Source organism: Natrix helvetica (genome assembly GCF_964273705.1).
Source record: "Natrix helvetica genome assembly, chromosome: 4".
Taxonomy (NCBI): domain Eukaryota; kingdom Metazoa; phylum Chordata; class Lepidosauria; order Squamata; family Natricidae; genus Natrix; species Natrix helvetica.
Window position 1 is genome coordinate 80,093,427 of NC_138550.1, and position 13,370 is coordinate 80,106,796.

The 13,370-nt window shown below is 38.2% G+C and overlaps 1 protein-coding gene across 4 annotated transcripts in view; it reads left to right on the forward strand.

Annotated features, from left to right (window-relative positions):
- MARCHF6 (membrane associated ring-CH-type finger 6) overlaps positions 1-13,370 on the forward strand; it is a 115,730-nt gene that overhangs the window by 83,952 nt on the left and 18,408 nt on the right. For 3 of the 4 annotated variants that reach the window (XM_081953378.1, XM_081953380.1, XM_081953381.1), the window contains exons 7-16: positions 2,544-2,736; positions 4,491-4,552; positions 5,315-5,347; positions 6,220-6,271; positions 7,093-7,151; positions 9,271-9,351; positions 9,913-9,981; positions 10,114-10,188; positions 10,943-11,077; positions 12,475-12,594. In XM_081953378.1, the coding sequence (XP_081809504.1) occupies positions 2,544-2,736; positions 4,491-4,552; positions 5,315-5,347; positions 6,220-6,271; positions 7,093-7,151; positions 9,271-9,351; positions 9,913-9,981; positions 10,114-10,188; positions 10,943-11,077; positions 12,475-12,594 (879 nt within the window). The remainder of the gene's footprint in view (positions 1-2,543; positions 2,737-4,490; positions 4,553-5,314; positions 5,348-6,219; positions 6,272-7,092; positions 7,152-9,270; positions 9,352-9,912; positions 9,982-10,113; positions 10,189-10,942; positions 11,078-12,474; positions 12,595-13,370) is intronic. The other variant, XM_081953379.1, reaches the window with a different exon arrangement.

Sequence of the window (13,370 nt, forward strand, 5' to 3'; positions counted from 1 at the left end):
CAACTCCTGATCCTTCAGAATTGAATGTCCCACTTGAATTGCTCTGAAATTTGGCATCCAAGTTGTTCATTCATGAAGCTATCATAGCAGGCTCAGGCATTTTCTGAATAAATATTATCTGTCTCAGTGCAAAATAGTTTTACCATATGGGTATTTGAAGATGCAACAAAATAAGCAAAACATATTCTCCTTTATTGGGAAGCAAAATATGCTGTTGTACTGTTCTCATACATAATCAGATGCTCTGATACACATTCATTTTTCCTGATGGTGACTTCTCAAGCATATATTTTCCAGTCATTGTTCAGCATGTTTTATCATCTGCTGTTTTGCTGCATATTACAATGCCTTATGGTCTCTATTAGGTTGAAAAATGCATGTAGAAGAAAATATGAAAATGGCTTGTGTTGTTACTCTGGCAGCATGACTAAAGCCTCAACAGGATGACCTATGATAGCTAGGAAAATCTCCAGTCTAGCTCAGAAATTCATTGGTTTCCATAAATCCATCATTATCATGGCACTTTTCCTTTCCCATCCCTCTAACTTCTGTTGATACTAAGTAGAGCATCAACAGGTATCAACAGATACTTAAAGATACTCAACAGTAGAATGTCAACAAATATTTAGAGTATTAACAGATACTTGCAGTAAGTGGTCTAAGAGCTCAGATTCCCTTGATGCATGTAGACATAATTGAACATGCTTCTAGAACTGCTAAGAGGAGAGCTTTGAAATAGGCCCTGGAAATGGCCCACTATAATTTAAAATAAGGGAGAGAATATAAATATATTTCTGGAAAGAGCTCTGAAATCCTCTAGCTGTTACAAAGTATATACTACTAGAATACTGGAGTTTTTTTCATTTACAGTAATTTACTAGTCAATCAAAGATGCAACCTATTTGTATCTATATCTCACCTTAGTTATGTCTGTCATTTCAAATACACATATTTGTTCCATTACCAAAACACTTAGTTCTCAGCTGTCACATAAGGCCATCTGGCAGATTTTAAGAGGAGTTTCACCTTAATGTACCAAATAGAAAACCAGCCAAGTCATAGATTACGAAGTTGGCTTGTTTCATTTATCATACATTACAGATGGCTTGTTTCAATTTTCACAGATTACAACCTTAGTAGCTTGGAAATGTATAGACTTCAATTCCCAGAATTCTTTATGCAGCATGACCGTTGTTGAAAATTGTACAAATTGAAGTTACATATCTGGAAGTTGCCGAGACTGAGAGATTTTGGTTTTCCACACTTTTAAAATATTGTGCATATGAAATTAAGACTCCCCTCCCAATGTATTCTAATGTCGTATAATAGTGATGTGAAATCAAGGAAGAGGCTTTCAGTCTTATAAACTTGAAGTTTTCAAACAATTAAATTGGTGATATATCAACACACTACTATATAGTCCAGAATAATTTCTACATCTGAAGCTTGGATACTCAGCCTTTATCAGATTATAGTTATTTCCTTCTTTAGGTCTCAGTTTAGGGTATTGTTTCCTAAGGAAACAATGTACTTAAAAGTTGCCAGGAACTTTTTGATATACTGTATATTCTTATAAATTTCTACTCATAATATAGACTGGAGTTTTGCAGTTACACCCTGTTTCTAATACAATTCATGGGCTGTAGGGATCACTTTCCTGCAGCCTACACTCAGCTGATTGGTAGGTTGCATGGAATATGACACCAATGTATGCAAAACAAGGAAAGTAGAGAACATCAGAGACCACATACAGTCTAGGATCTACTTTTCAAACTATAGATGGAACTGTAAAATAGCTCTGTGCTGAAGTGTTAAGAATCTCCCTATAGCAACCTTTGTTTTTCACCTTAGTGTTTTCCTGCAAATACATGATATCTTTTTTTTCAGGACAACTGAGTGTTGATCCATTGGCTGCAGCAGGAATTGGTTTATTGCCTGAGCCTGACATTCTGGGATGAGAGAGAGTGACTAGTGCAAAGTCACTCAGCTGGCTTTAAACTTAAGGCAGAACTAGAATTCATGGTCTCTTGGTTTCTAGCCTGGTGCCTTAATCATTAGACCAAATCAGCTCCCAGCTGGGTCTGAATATTAATCTATAGCAGGGGTGTCAAACTCAAGGCCCATGGGCCGGATCCGGCCTGCAGGGTGCTTAGATTTGGCACATGGGCCAACCTGGAAACAGCAAAGGTGCCTCTACCAGTGAAAATGGAGCTCAGGAGGGCTGGCTGCAGCCCTCCTGGGCTCCGTTTTCACTGACAGAGGATTACACGAGGCCTTCACAGCGCTCAGGCCACCATAGGCGCCCCTGACACAAGTGATGTGCTGGCCATGCCCAACCTGGCCACGTCCACCTTAACTCCACAACCCTGATGTGGCCCTCAATGAAATCCCTGCTTGACATCCCTATTCTATAGCAACAAGACTTTGTTAAAAAGAAGTTTGTTTCTACATTTGCTGTTTAAAATATTCGAACAATTTTCCTTGATAAAGTACAGTGCATCATCTTAGTTCAACTGAAATTTTGTTGATTTCTCTGCACTCAGGCTCAGGGTGTAGGAAATGCCGGTGCTGAAAATGCTGTACTTGATCAGCCTGTGGACCAGCCTGCTGAGAATGTAGTTGTAGGTGAAAATCCAGAAATTCTAGAAGAACAGCCAGATGAAGAAGAAGAAGACAATGAAGATGAAGAAGATGTTGTAGTTGAAGATGCAGCAGATGCAAACAATGGAGGACAAGGTATACCATTTATTTCAAGGGTTACTTTCTAGGAAGAAATAATAATTTCAAAGATTACTTAACTATACTTTGGTTTTTCTTCAGATAGTATAATATTAGTAAACACAATTATATTTTAAAAGCATCACTGTGCATTTTGTATTACGGTAACAATACAGCAAGTATAATGAAGTTTCAGACATCTCTGATAATTGAGTAAATTATAATAATTATTCTATTGAATTCTGATAAACAGCTGACCATATCTGCCTAAACATTGAAAGGATCACCTTTATAGTTACCAAAATATTTGTACTTCTTTACATGTTATTATAAGAGGACGATTTAATTGTATAGCTTGTTATCCTGCATTTATTTATTTCTTTGCCAAAGTCAGAACTGTCTCTGACAGTTTGAATTTACATAGGGACATAGGGTCTCTAATTATACACTCTGCATGCAGGCATGGACCAGGCAGATTATATCTGGAGATAATGGCCTCTGGAGTCAAACCATATAAGATTGGCTACATCAAAAATAGTGTTTTTAAATTGGACTTGAACGCTGGTGATAACCAATGCAGCAATTGAAGAACTGATGTAATATTTATAAAGCATCTGTCACCTACTGGTAGCTTGGCAATCTTATATTCCAACTATAGCTTGTGAACTTAAATTCTTTTATAGACCATAATGCAGTTAATTTGTACAAGTGATGATGACATGAATCACTGTAGACTGAGCATCTTGGTCAAAGCTTCCAATCAGAGTTTCTACCTCCTTTAGCGGAAGTGTGGATCACTTTCTTTATTAGTAGAACAACTCTGTCCAGAACTAATAATGGAATGTTCACAGATCAGGATGTTTCTGGATAAATAGTAACTTTGTCTTTCTGAGGTTAAATCTGAAGTTTGTTCTATCCACGTGGACCTTCATGTTTTCCAGACACCAAGTTCTGGTTCAGGCAGGGGTGGAAACTATCTGCTCAATTGCTCCCCATTAATAAGCACTGAGTAGAACCACCAGCAGACTTACCTTATAGGTAGTTCAATAATGTATCATGGTGATAATGAAGGATGTGAAGTAGTCTAACAGAAACAAGAGGGGGACGCTCCCAACTCCTAGGTCTCACTGGGTCCCAAGAGTGCTGCTTCTGTTCTGTACTAAGGCTTGAATCCAGTCAAAAAGACTCCAGATAATCCATGTCATCAACAATCTTCTGCACCTAAAACAATACATTTTCAACAGCTTTCTCCCCAAAGGGAATTATATGGAAATAGGATGATAATTCTCCAATAGGACTGGAAAGAGGGATCGCTTCTTCAAGACAGAGTGTTCTTTCAAGGCAGGTGGTTTATCAATAAAGGAGAATATTTGTAGCTCAGGGTTGAAATGAGGGGTCCTTGCTGCTCTCTGACGTTGGTGTCAGATGTTTCATTAATCCAAACTGGGTAACATTTTCAATGCTGGTGGCATATCCAAGAAGAGAAAATTCAGTCTTTTGGATCCAGTCATTCACACATTCCTTTCCTGCCTGAATAAGCTAGAAGTAAGTGTCTAGATCTCATGTACAGTAGCAGTGTTTATAGAACAGACAATCCTTTCCAATTCCTCTGTTTCCAGAAGTTCAAACATATCCTAGATAACATCACAATATACCCAACCATCACATTAGAACTGTCCAAGCCTGGAGCAAATATGAATAGTGTTCTCCTTGAAGACTATAGCAAATATATCATTTTTTTTCCTTTAACAATATTTTGATACTCTCTGTAGATGACATGAATTGGAATGCATTGGAGTGGGATCGAGCAGCAGAAGAACTTACATGGGAGAGAGTGAGTATGGCCTATACATTCAGAAATGCATTTTCCTTGTAGTCATGGAACAGCTTGAAAAGTTCAATCTGCTTGGCATTGAGAATAGTTTCTGTGCTGCATCCTTTTTTCAGCTTCAGCTTCCAAATTATATTGATCAAATATAATATTACATATATTACAATCGATACAAAATAACCTATAATAATAAAAGAGTCCCCTCACCCCTTTAGTAGAGAAAAAAACAGCAGTTTGGAGAAGACAGAGAATATTGTTGGTAAAAAGGGCATATTTAAAAGAGAAAATATGCTTTATAAAAAGTCTTGAAACAATTTGGAGTATGAAAATTTTAAAGTATAACTTTATAAAGTATCCTTTTCCCTTTTGCTATTTCTCTAATCCTTGAAGCTGCTTTTCCAGTTGAAAATAGCAATAGAAGATATGCATTTCTGATTCTTTGTAAAAAAAATGTTAGATTCATCAAAACAAACTTTTACTATGGTCAGAGACCAGCATATATTAGCTGTACAAATTGTACTAATTCATAGTGTTCGATCCATTAGCATAATATGTGAACTCAGCCATTTGGATTTATAAACCATAATTAATGGTTGAGCACAGTGTATCAACTCTCCTGGTATGTCACTTTTAACCCAATTTAACTTTTGCACATTTCCAATAAGTTGAGGACAGATTGGGAAATAACAGTTCTTTAAAACTTAGCAGCCTCTTGAATGCTATAGGCTATGTTAGTTAATGTTCAAAATTATTTCTTGTTTATAGATGCTTGGACTTGATGGATCCCTAGTTTTTTTGGTAAGTGAATTGTATATTGTTAGTACTGTCATTCTGATCTAGCAAGTAAAATTCAAATACGTTAAATTTTTGAATATAGTGTCAGCTAATATACCACATACTTTTTAGAAATGCCAAGATTTTTTAAAAAACTTAATAGTTTGTGTGACATATTTACTGCACAGATAGTAATTACTTGACATATATAATACCCATTACTTCATGAACAGCATTGGTTTCTAGTATGTTTCTGGGTGCACTTCACCTTTAAAGCCCTTCATGGCTTGGGACCAAGTTATCCGAGAGACCATCTTCTCCCAGTTGTTTCTACCAGTCCAATCTGGTCCAGCAGGATGGGCATACTGTAACTCGTGACAGCCAAGGAATGTTTGTCTTCCTTGGTGTGTCTTCTTTGCCTATTGCCTGCCCTCTGGAACATTCTCTCTCCAGCTATTAGGAAAGCCCCATCTCTGTCAGCCTTTCAGAAGGCCTTGGAGACCTGCTTATATGCTCAGGCTTGGGGTCCTAAGTGTCTGAAAGAGTCCATTTCCTAGCTATGCTAACATATATGAATTATAATAATACTCAACTGTTATACGTTTTTACTTTTTGTATGGTGATTATAACTTTTAATTAATGTTATGATAGTTTGCCATTCAGAGTCACTTGTTTGAGATGGGCAGCCATACAAATTTAACACATACAATGCATTAACCTTTCTCATGATGTTATGAATGTGCAGCCTACAGATAAAAAAATATTGCAGAAAACCCTCATTGCATTGTAGAAAAAATAGAAAAGAAATTAGTAGCAGAATGAGAACATAATAGAAGAGAATATTGCTTATCAGTTAGTTTTGTATGGTTACTTTTCATTTTTCCCTCCCTCTTCAGGAACATGTGTTTTGGGTGGTATCATTAAACACACTATTCATACTTGTCTTTGGTAAGTTACAGCATTTTCAGTTATTTCAGAATATTTTCTCATATGGTAAAGCTGCATGAATTTTAACTACTAATTATGTGTTTTTGCTAGGAAAAGAAATAGCGTTTTTATGTTTCTCAAAGAAAATTGACTCCATAGTAGGCCTGCATGCAATTTAGTGACTGCATAATTATAATTTTACATATAGCATCAAATGGTTTTTTTTACCCATGAATGTGCTCATACCATTATTTGTTGCATCTGATTTTTATTCTAATACATGCCAATTATAATCCATGCAAACTGAAACCGTAGAAAAATAGTTTTGCTATGAAAACTAATCCTTTTGAGGCAATTTTTTAAACAAAATCTATAAAATCCAGATAGTATTAATCAAATGTTGGTTTATTGAATAATTATATTTTCACCCAAATATAATTGGTCCAAACAGAGACTTGGACTCATGGCTCTTGTTGTCTAGAAGAGGCTGATATTTCTGCTTTCATTTCTGCTTTTAATTCATCAAGTTTCTGAATTGAGAACTATACTTAATTGTAATTATGGTCAGCTTAATTCTGAAGTTGACTTGTTTTTAACCAATTACAGCTAATCATGACCAGAATTGTTTAATCCAGATAATAAAACAAGACACAGGCTGAAAAGGTTTTTGCACTAAATTGTTTCATTTCATTTGCACTAAATCATTATTTGGCATAACATGGGCCATGTTTATATAGCAAATTTATAAATCCAGTTATTTACATCTGTTATATCTAACAGTTAATTTTAAGATGTATATTTATCAAAAAGAGCCATCTGTCACCAATTTCTTTCTCTCCTAGCATTTTGCCCCTATCACATCGGACACTTCTCTATTGTTGGGCTTGGCTTTGAAGAATATGTAAGTGATCCTGTAATCCAGCGGTTCTCAAATAGTGGGGCGCCCCCCCCTAGGGGGGTGCGAGGCTCCGTAAAGGGGGGCGCGAAGGCTCCCTTTCCATCTGGGTGCAACGGCGGCGAAGGCGTGGGCGAGGCATAATATATCCCGCCTGGAAGTGGCAGCACTTCGGACTGTGGATTTTCATTGGAGCCGCGGGCTGGAGCTGTGCAAGAAGCCTGCTCGGGCGGGGGTGGGAGGGAGGGAAGCATGGGACCGCCCGTCTTCGCCACCGCCTCTCCTTCGCCCCTCGTACCGGGATGCCGCCAAGGGCCTGGCAGAATATATCCCGGCTGGAAGAAGCAGGACAACAGCCGCCGCTACCAGGGGCGAAGGGGTGGCGATGGCGAGGACGGGCTGTCCCAGGCTTCCCTCCCTTTCCCCCCCCCCAGCCCAAGCAGACTTTTTGCACAGCTCCAGCCCGCGGCTCTGATGAGTCTCTGAGCAGTCCCCAGCGCTGCCATTTCAAGCCGGGAAGCGCAACAGCCGCTGTTGGGGAAGGGACAAAGGGGCGGCGGTCGCCCGATCTTGCCACCGCCACCCCTTCGCCCCTGGTAACGGCGACTGTTGTGCTGCTGCTTCCAGCTGGGATGCTGGAGGAGCTGCTGGCAGGGAGGGAGGGAAGAAGGGGAGGAGGGCAGAAGGGAGGTGGAAGGAAGGAAAGAAAAGCAGACACGCCGGAGGGAAAGAGGAAAGAAGGCAAGCAGGCAGGAAGGAGGCAGAAGGAAGGAGGGAAGAATGGAACTGGAAGGGAGGCAGGGAAGGAGGGAGGGAGAAAGGAAGGATAGGAGGATAGGGAAAGAGGAAAGAAGGCAGGCAGGCAGAAGGGAGGGAGGTGCAAGGAAGGAAGAAAGCATAGATAAGCAGGAGGGAAAGAAGGCAGGCAGGCAAGGGGAAAGAGGAAGGAGGGAACTGGAAGGGAGGCAGGAAGGAAGGGAAGGAGGAAGGGAGGGTGGAAGGAAGGATAGACAAGTAAGAGGGAAAGAGGAAAGAAAGCATGTGACTACGGTGGGAGACGAGGAAAGACCGGTGTGCTATGTTATGCAGAGGTGTACTTATAACAATTTTATAGACAAATGATACTATTTACAGTCGCGCGGGGAGGGGGGCGTGAAATGTTTTCTTCTTCCTAGGGGGGGCATGACAGAAAATAATTGAGAAGCACTGCTGTAATCCCACAGAAGTTTTACTTATGAACTGAATCATCCTTCTTTCCTACTGGTTTCCCAGGTTTCCTGGAGTAAAGGAGGGTTGATTTTTATCCGATGTGTTGGGTTTTTATAAGAAATACAAGCACAACTTTCACCAAAAATATAGGGAAGGAATGTATCTGTGATTCCTTTAACTTTCCTTTCTGCAAAAATTGTAATATAGGTGAGAGGGCACCCAGTTTTCCCCATAATATGTATTTTTTAAACAGAATTTTCTGTCCCCATGTTCAGCAGAAGCACAAAAGAAAAGTAGTTCTTTCTTTTTGAAAAGCAAATAATCCTCTTAAATGCATATTACCTGCACATTCCAGGAATTTTGGGAAAGGGAATGTTAAGTGGTAGCCACAAACTATGGTATGGCCAGAGGAAGGACATTTCTACCTGATAAAAATCTTTCACTGAGCTGCTTTGGGTGGGAGGATGATTATGATTATTGGTGGTGAATCAAATGAATATTGATTAGGATTTTCAATCCAGTTTACCCTCTGCTGTAGGTGTTCAGTGAATGGTTTTGGGACACTCACTCTCTTTCAGCCCAACCAGTTCTGGAAGGAAAATAGGAAGGGAACACTGTGTGCCTACTTGAGTTTCTCTACAAAAAGGGCAGGATATAAATCTAGTATCTTGTTTATAATAGTTTGATCAACCTGTCATAGTTAAGCAGTTGTGTAGTGTAAAGTCAGCTAATAATAAATATCAGCATCATTAGTGTTAAAATTTGTGTTAAAATTAACATTATTTAGGAATGAAATACACTTGTAATAGAAAATCTGAGGGTTGATTTATAATGTACCATAGTATGTGCAATGTTTTATAGGTCTTCCACAAGTGGTCTATTTGATGTATACATGTTGTGTGTTTATGGTTTTTAGGTTCAAGCTTCTCACTTCGAAGGCCTAATCACAACCATCGTTGGCTATGTGCTGCTGGCAGTTTCATTAATTGTCAGTCATGTATCCTTTTAAATACTTGTATAAATTTCAACAATTGAACGTTGGTTGGTCACTCTACTAGCAGATTTTACTTTATCTATTTTGGGGTAGAAAACAGAGGTGGGTTCCTACTGGTTTGGACTGGTTTGGCTGAACCGGTAGTAACTGGGTCACTGGAACTGGCAGTGACCCAGGCCTGCCACATCCATGAACCAGTTCTCCCAGCGTCGTCATAGGCGCTGCCATCATGTTTTTTGCTTCTGCGTATGTGCAGAGCAATTTTAGTGGTACTGCGCATGCGCGCACAGTGCACATCAAGCATGTATGTGTGCCCCTCCCCTGAGCGAACCAGCAGTAGCGGCTGCCAGAACCTGCCCCTGGTAGAAAAGACCAATCAATTGTATTCCATTCTTAGATTATTAGTATCAAGCTTCCTCTGTAATGGAGTATTGGAAGCACAGTTATTTGTGTGGGGTTCAGAATGTCCTATTGACTGAAATGATTTCCTGTGAATTAACACTCATATCCATAAAATAATATTACACTATCAAATATATCTATTTCTTTGACCATATTATATAGGGTGTGGCAGCGCTTGTAAAATTTCAGAGATCACGTCGCTTGCTTGGTGTGTGCTACATAGTTGTCAAGGTAAGACAGTCTTAAAAATCAGATATTTAATAAAATTGAATCTGTAGGCAGAAAATTATAAAAATAAACATGAATTTAGTCAATATTCAGCACTTGCGAATATATAAACTATATGGCTTTTTTATATTGCAGGTGTCCTTATTAGTGGTGGTAGAAATAGGTGTTTTTCCTCTTATCTGTGGCTGGTGGCTGGACATTTGTTCGCTGGTAAGATTAGCATTTTTGGGGAAGCCATTGCTTTATTTTATTTTGCAGTGATAATTTTGCTTGAGAGAAGTTATACAGGTAGTCCTCAACTTACAACTGCTTGTTTAATGACCGTTCAAAGTTACAACAGCACTGAAAAAGTTACTCATGACTATTTTTCACGCTTAAAACCGTTGCCGCATCCCCATGGTTGCATGATGAAAATCAAATGCTTGACAACTGGTTCATATTTGTGACAGTTGGAGTGTCCCAGTGTTATGTGATCATTTTTTGCGTCCTTCTAACCAGCAAAGTCAATGAGGAAGCGAGATTCACTTAACAACCTTGTTATTAGCTTAACAACTTCAGTGATTCACTTAACTGGCAAGAAAAATCATAAAATGGGGCAAAAATCCCTTAACAAATATCTTAATAACATAAATTTTGGGCTCAATTGTCATAAGTCGAGGACTATCTGTATTTGTAAATTGGAACTGGAAAATTGAAGAGGTTATATTTTTAAATTGGAATTTAATTTTTAGATTTCGTCTAGCTCTTAGCGAAAATTGTTTACTATAGATTTATTTTTCACATGCAATAAAGTGCTGCAATTTTCTATGAAATATAATTGATAGGCCATGCAGTGTCATAATGGCGTTTCTAAAGGTGTTTTCTTATTAAGAGAACATGTGAAAGGCTTGTGTTTTTTGTCATTGTAAAGCTATGAGTCACTCCCAGATTGAAAGGCAGAAAAATATCATTTTCTTTTACATAGGAAATGTTTGATGCTACTTTGAAGGATAGAGAATTAAGCTTTCAGTCTGCCCCTGGCACTACAATGTTCCTACATTGGCTAGTCGGAATGGTATATGTCTTCTATTTTGCATCCTTCATCCTCCTCCTGAGAGAAGTAAGTATTGAAAATACATTGAAAATCTGGGTGTTAAATGATAAATGTTTAGAGTGGGAGAGAGAGGGAGAGAGAAATACAGTAGATAGGTAGGGAGAGAGAGAGAGTAGGTAGGTAGGTAGATGTTTCCAGATGTATTTATCCATGGGCTGGAGAAGGAAATCGCTGACAATCTGCAGCACCTAAGACTTCGTTTCTGCTGGCACAGCACTTTATCAATTCTCATTGATAAAGAGCTTTCCAAAAAGAAAAAAAAGTTTTTGTACTCTGCAAACCTCCCCAAAACTGCCCGTTTTTCATGAAAATGGCCCTTTTTTTTTTTCAAAAAAAGAGAGGCATGAATAGCCTTTGCGGGGCTTGCAGAGTTTGCGGGGCTTGCGGGGGGGGGATGAGCAAAAACAGCCAGTTTTTCGCAAAAACGGGCCCGTTTTTTGTCAAAATAATTGCATACATAACCTTATGGAGGCTTATAGAGTGCTGCTGGGGGCTGGGGAGGCAAACAACGGCCCACTTTTTCCTCATTTCTGCCCTTCCCAGCCCTCAGTAGCTCCCTGAAAGCCTCCATAAGGGTATGCACAGCCATTTTGGTGAAGGGGGCGGGGCTTTGGGAGGCAAAAAATGCTGTATTTGATGTATAAGACGCACCCAGATTTTCAGCCTCTTTTTTGAGGGGAAAAGGTGCATCTTATACTCGAAAAAATACAGTAAATTAACAGGCAATGGCACACAAAACACGCGTGTATGTTGTTGGACACAAACATAGTTTACAGAAATGCAAGAGGTTGATTGTGAAGAAGTCCAAAGTTAGAGCAGCAGAAGAGTAGCATAATAAGATCATGATCCAAACTTTAGTGTTTTGGGGAGGGTTATTGGTTGGCCCAAGATCAGAGAAACAAGTCCAAGATACATGGGCTACAAGATATGAGTACACAGAATCTAGGTTGGATAGATTGTTCTCATTGAAGAGCTGCCAGCTAGTGGTTACTTTCTACTGTATGGGGCTATTGCCTTGTTATGAAGAAGTACACCAAACAATTCTGTTCAGCTTTCTGAAGTTTGTGACTCATTCAGAGACTGTATGTATGCTCAGCTTGGGATACACAACATGTGACCCAACTGCTCCAGGTGTTTCCTAGTGGAGTCAGCCTCAGTGGTTTGAGTGCTTCCCAACTCATGAAGATGACATTCAACCAGCAGGCTTTTTACATCAGAATCATCTGATACCCTTTCCTAAAACATTGTATCTTTCATTAGCAGCAAAACTGGCTCACTTGTTTTTAACAAATTGAGGGTGCTATAATTATACTGAAAATTAATGTGGAGCATTACAGATTTCTAGAAATTAAATTATTAGAAAAATAATTTCAAAACATTGAATTATTAATTTTCCTTTTCAGGTACTCAGACCTGGTGTCCTCTGGTTTCTGAGGAATTTAAATGATCCAGATTTTAATCCAGTTCAAGAAATGATTCACTTGCCCATTTATAGACATCTCAGGAGGTTTATTTTGTCAGTGGTAAAGTTACATTTCCAGTTTCTTTATAATGTTAATTTTCTTATTGTAACAAGTAACTGCATCCAGATTCTTTTTATAATTAAATATGTTTTGCCCCTTTACTCAGCATGCCAACTAACAAGTTATAATTACTCACAGATTTTAATAGGCATTGATTATATCTTAACTTTTATCACATTGAATCTATAGGAAATTAAACCATAAATAATGATTTATAAATATGTGTTTATTGCTGTCTTATTCTAAGGAAACGTGTTCGAAATCACCAGCAGTCTGGTTCATTTTTGTGCCTTACACTAATAGAACTTGACAAAAGCTGTCATAGATAATTTCAGTTTTTTCTATATAATCCACATCTGAAGATTCTATAACAATGTATACACTACATTGACTTCTTATTTTTTATGTTTTATATGAGTACTCACATTAACAGTAACTTTTTAAAATTAAGGGAACCTGATAATGTGATTTCAACGTCAAAATAATTATAATTGAACTCTTACTGGTTCATAAATGTGGTTTATGAGCAGACCACTTATAAATAACCAAATTAATACCTAGATTTTGATAGTTTTTTAAATTCTTCGAGAAAACTCATTGTGCATTTGCACTTTTCCCTCACTTAATTAATTTATGTCTAAACATTGTTTGCAAAGAGTATGGTTAAAACCTATCCTAAATTTTAAATAGAATAAATTACAATTAGGATAGGATTTTGATTCTGTTAAATTCTATCAACCATTTTTTTATTTTAAAGTCAGGGCAAAATATGGTAA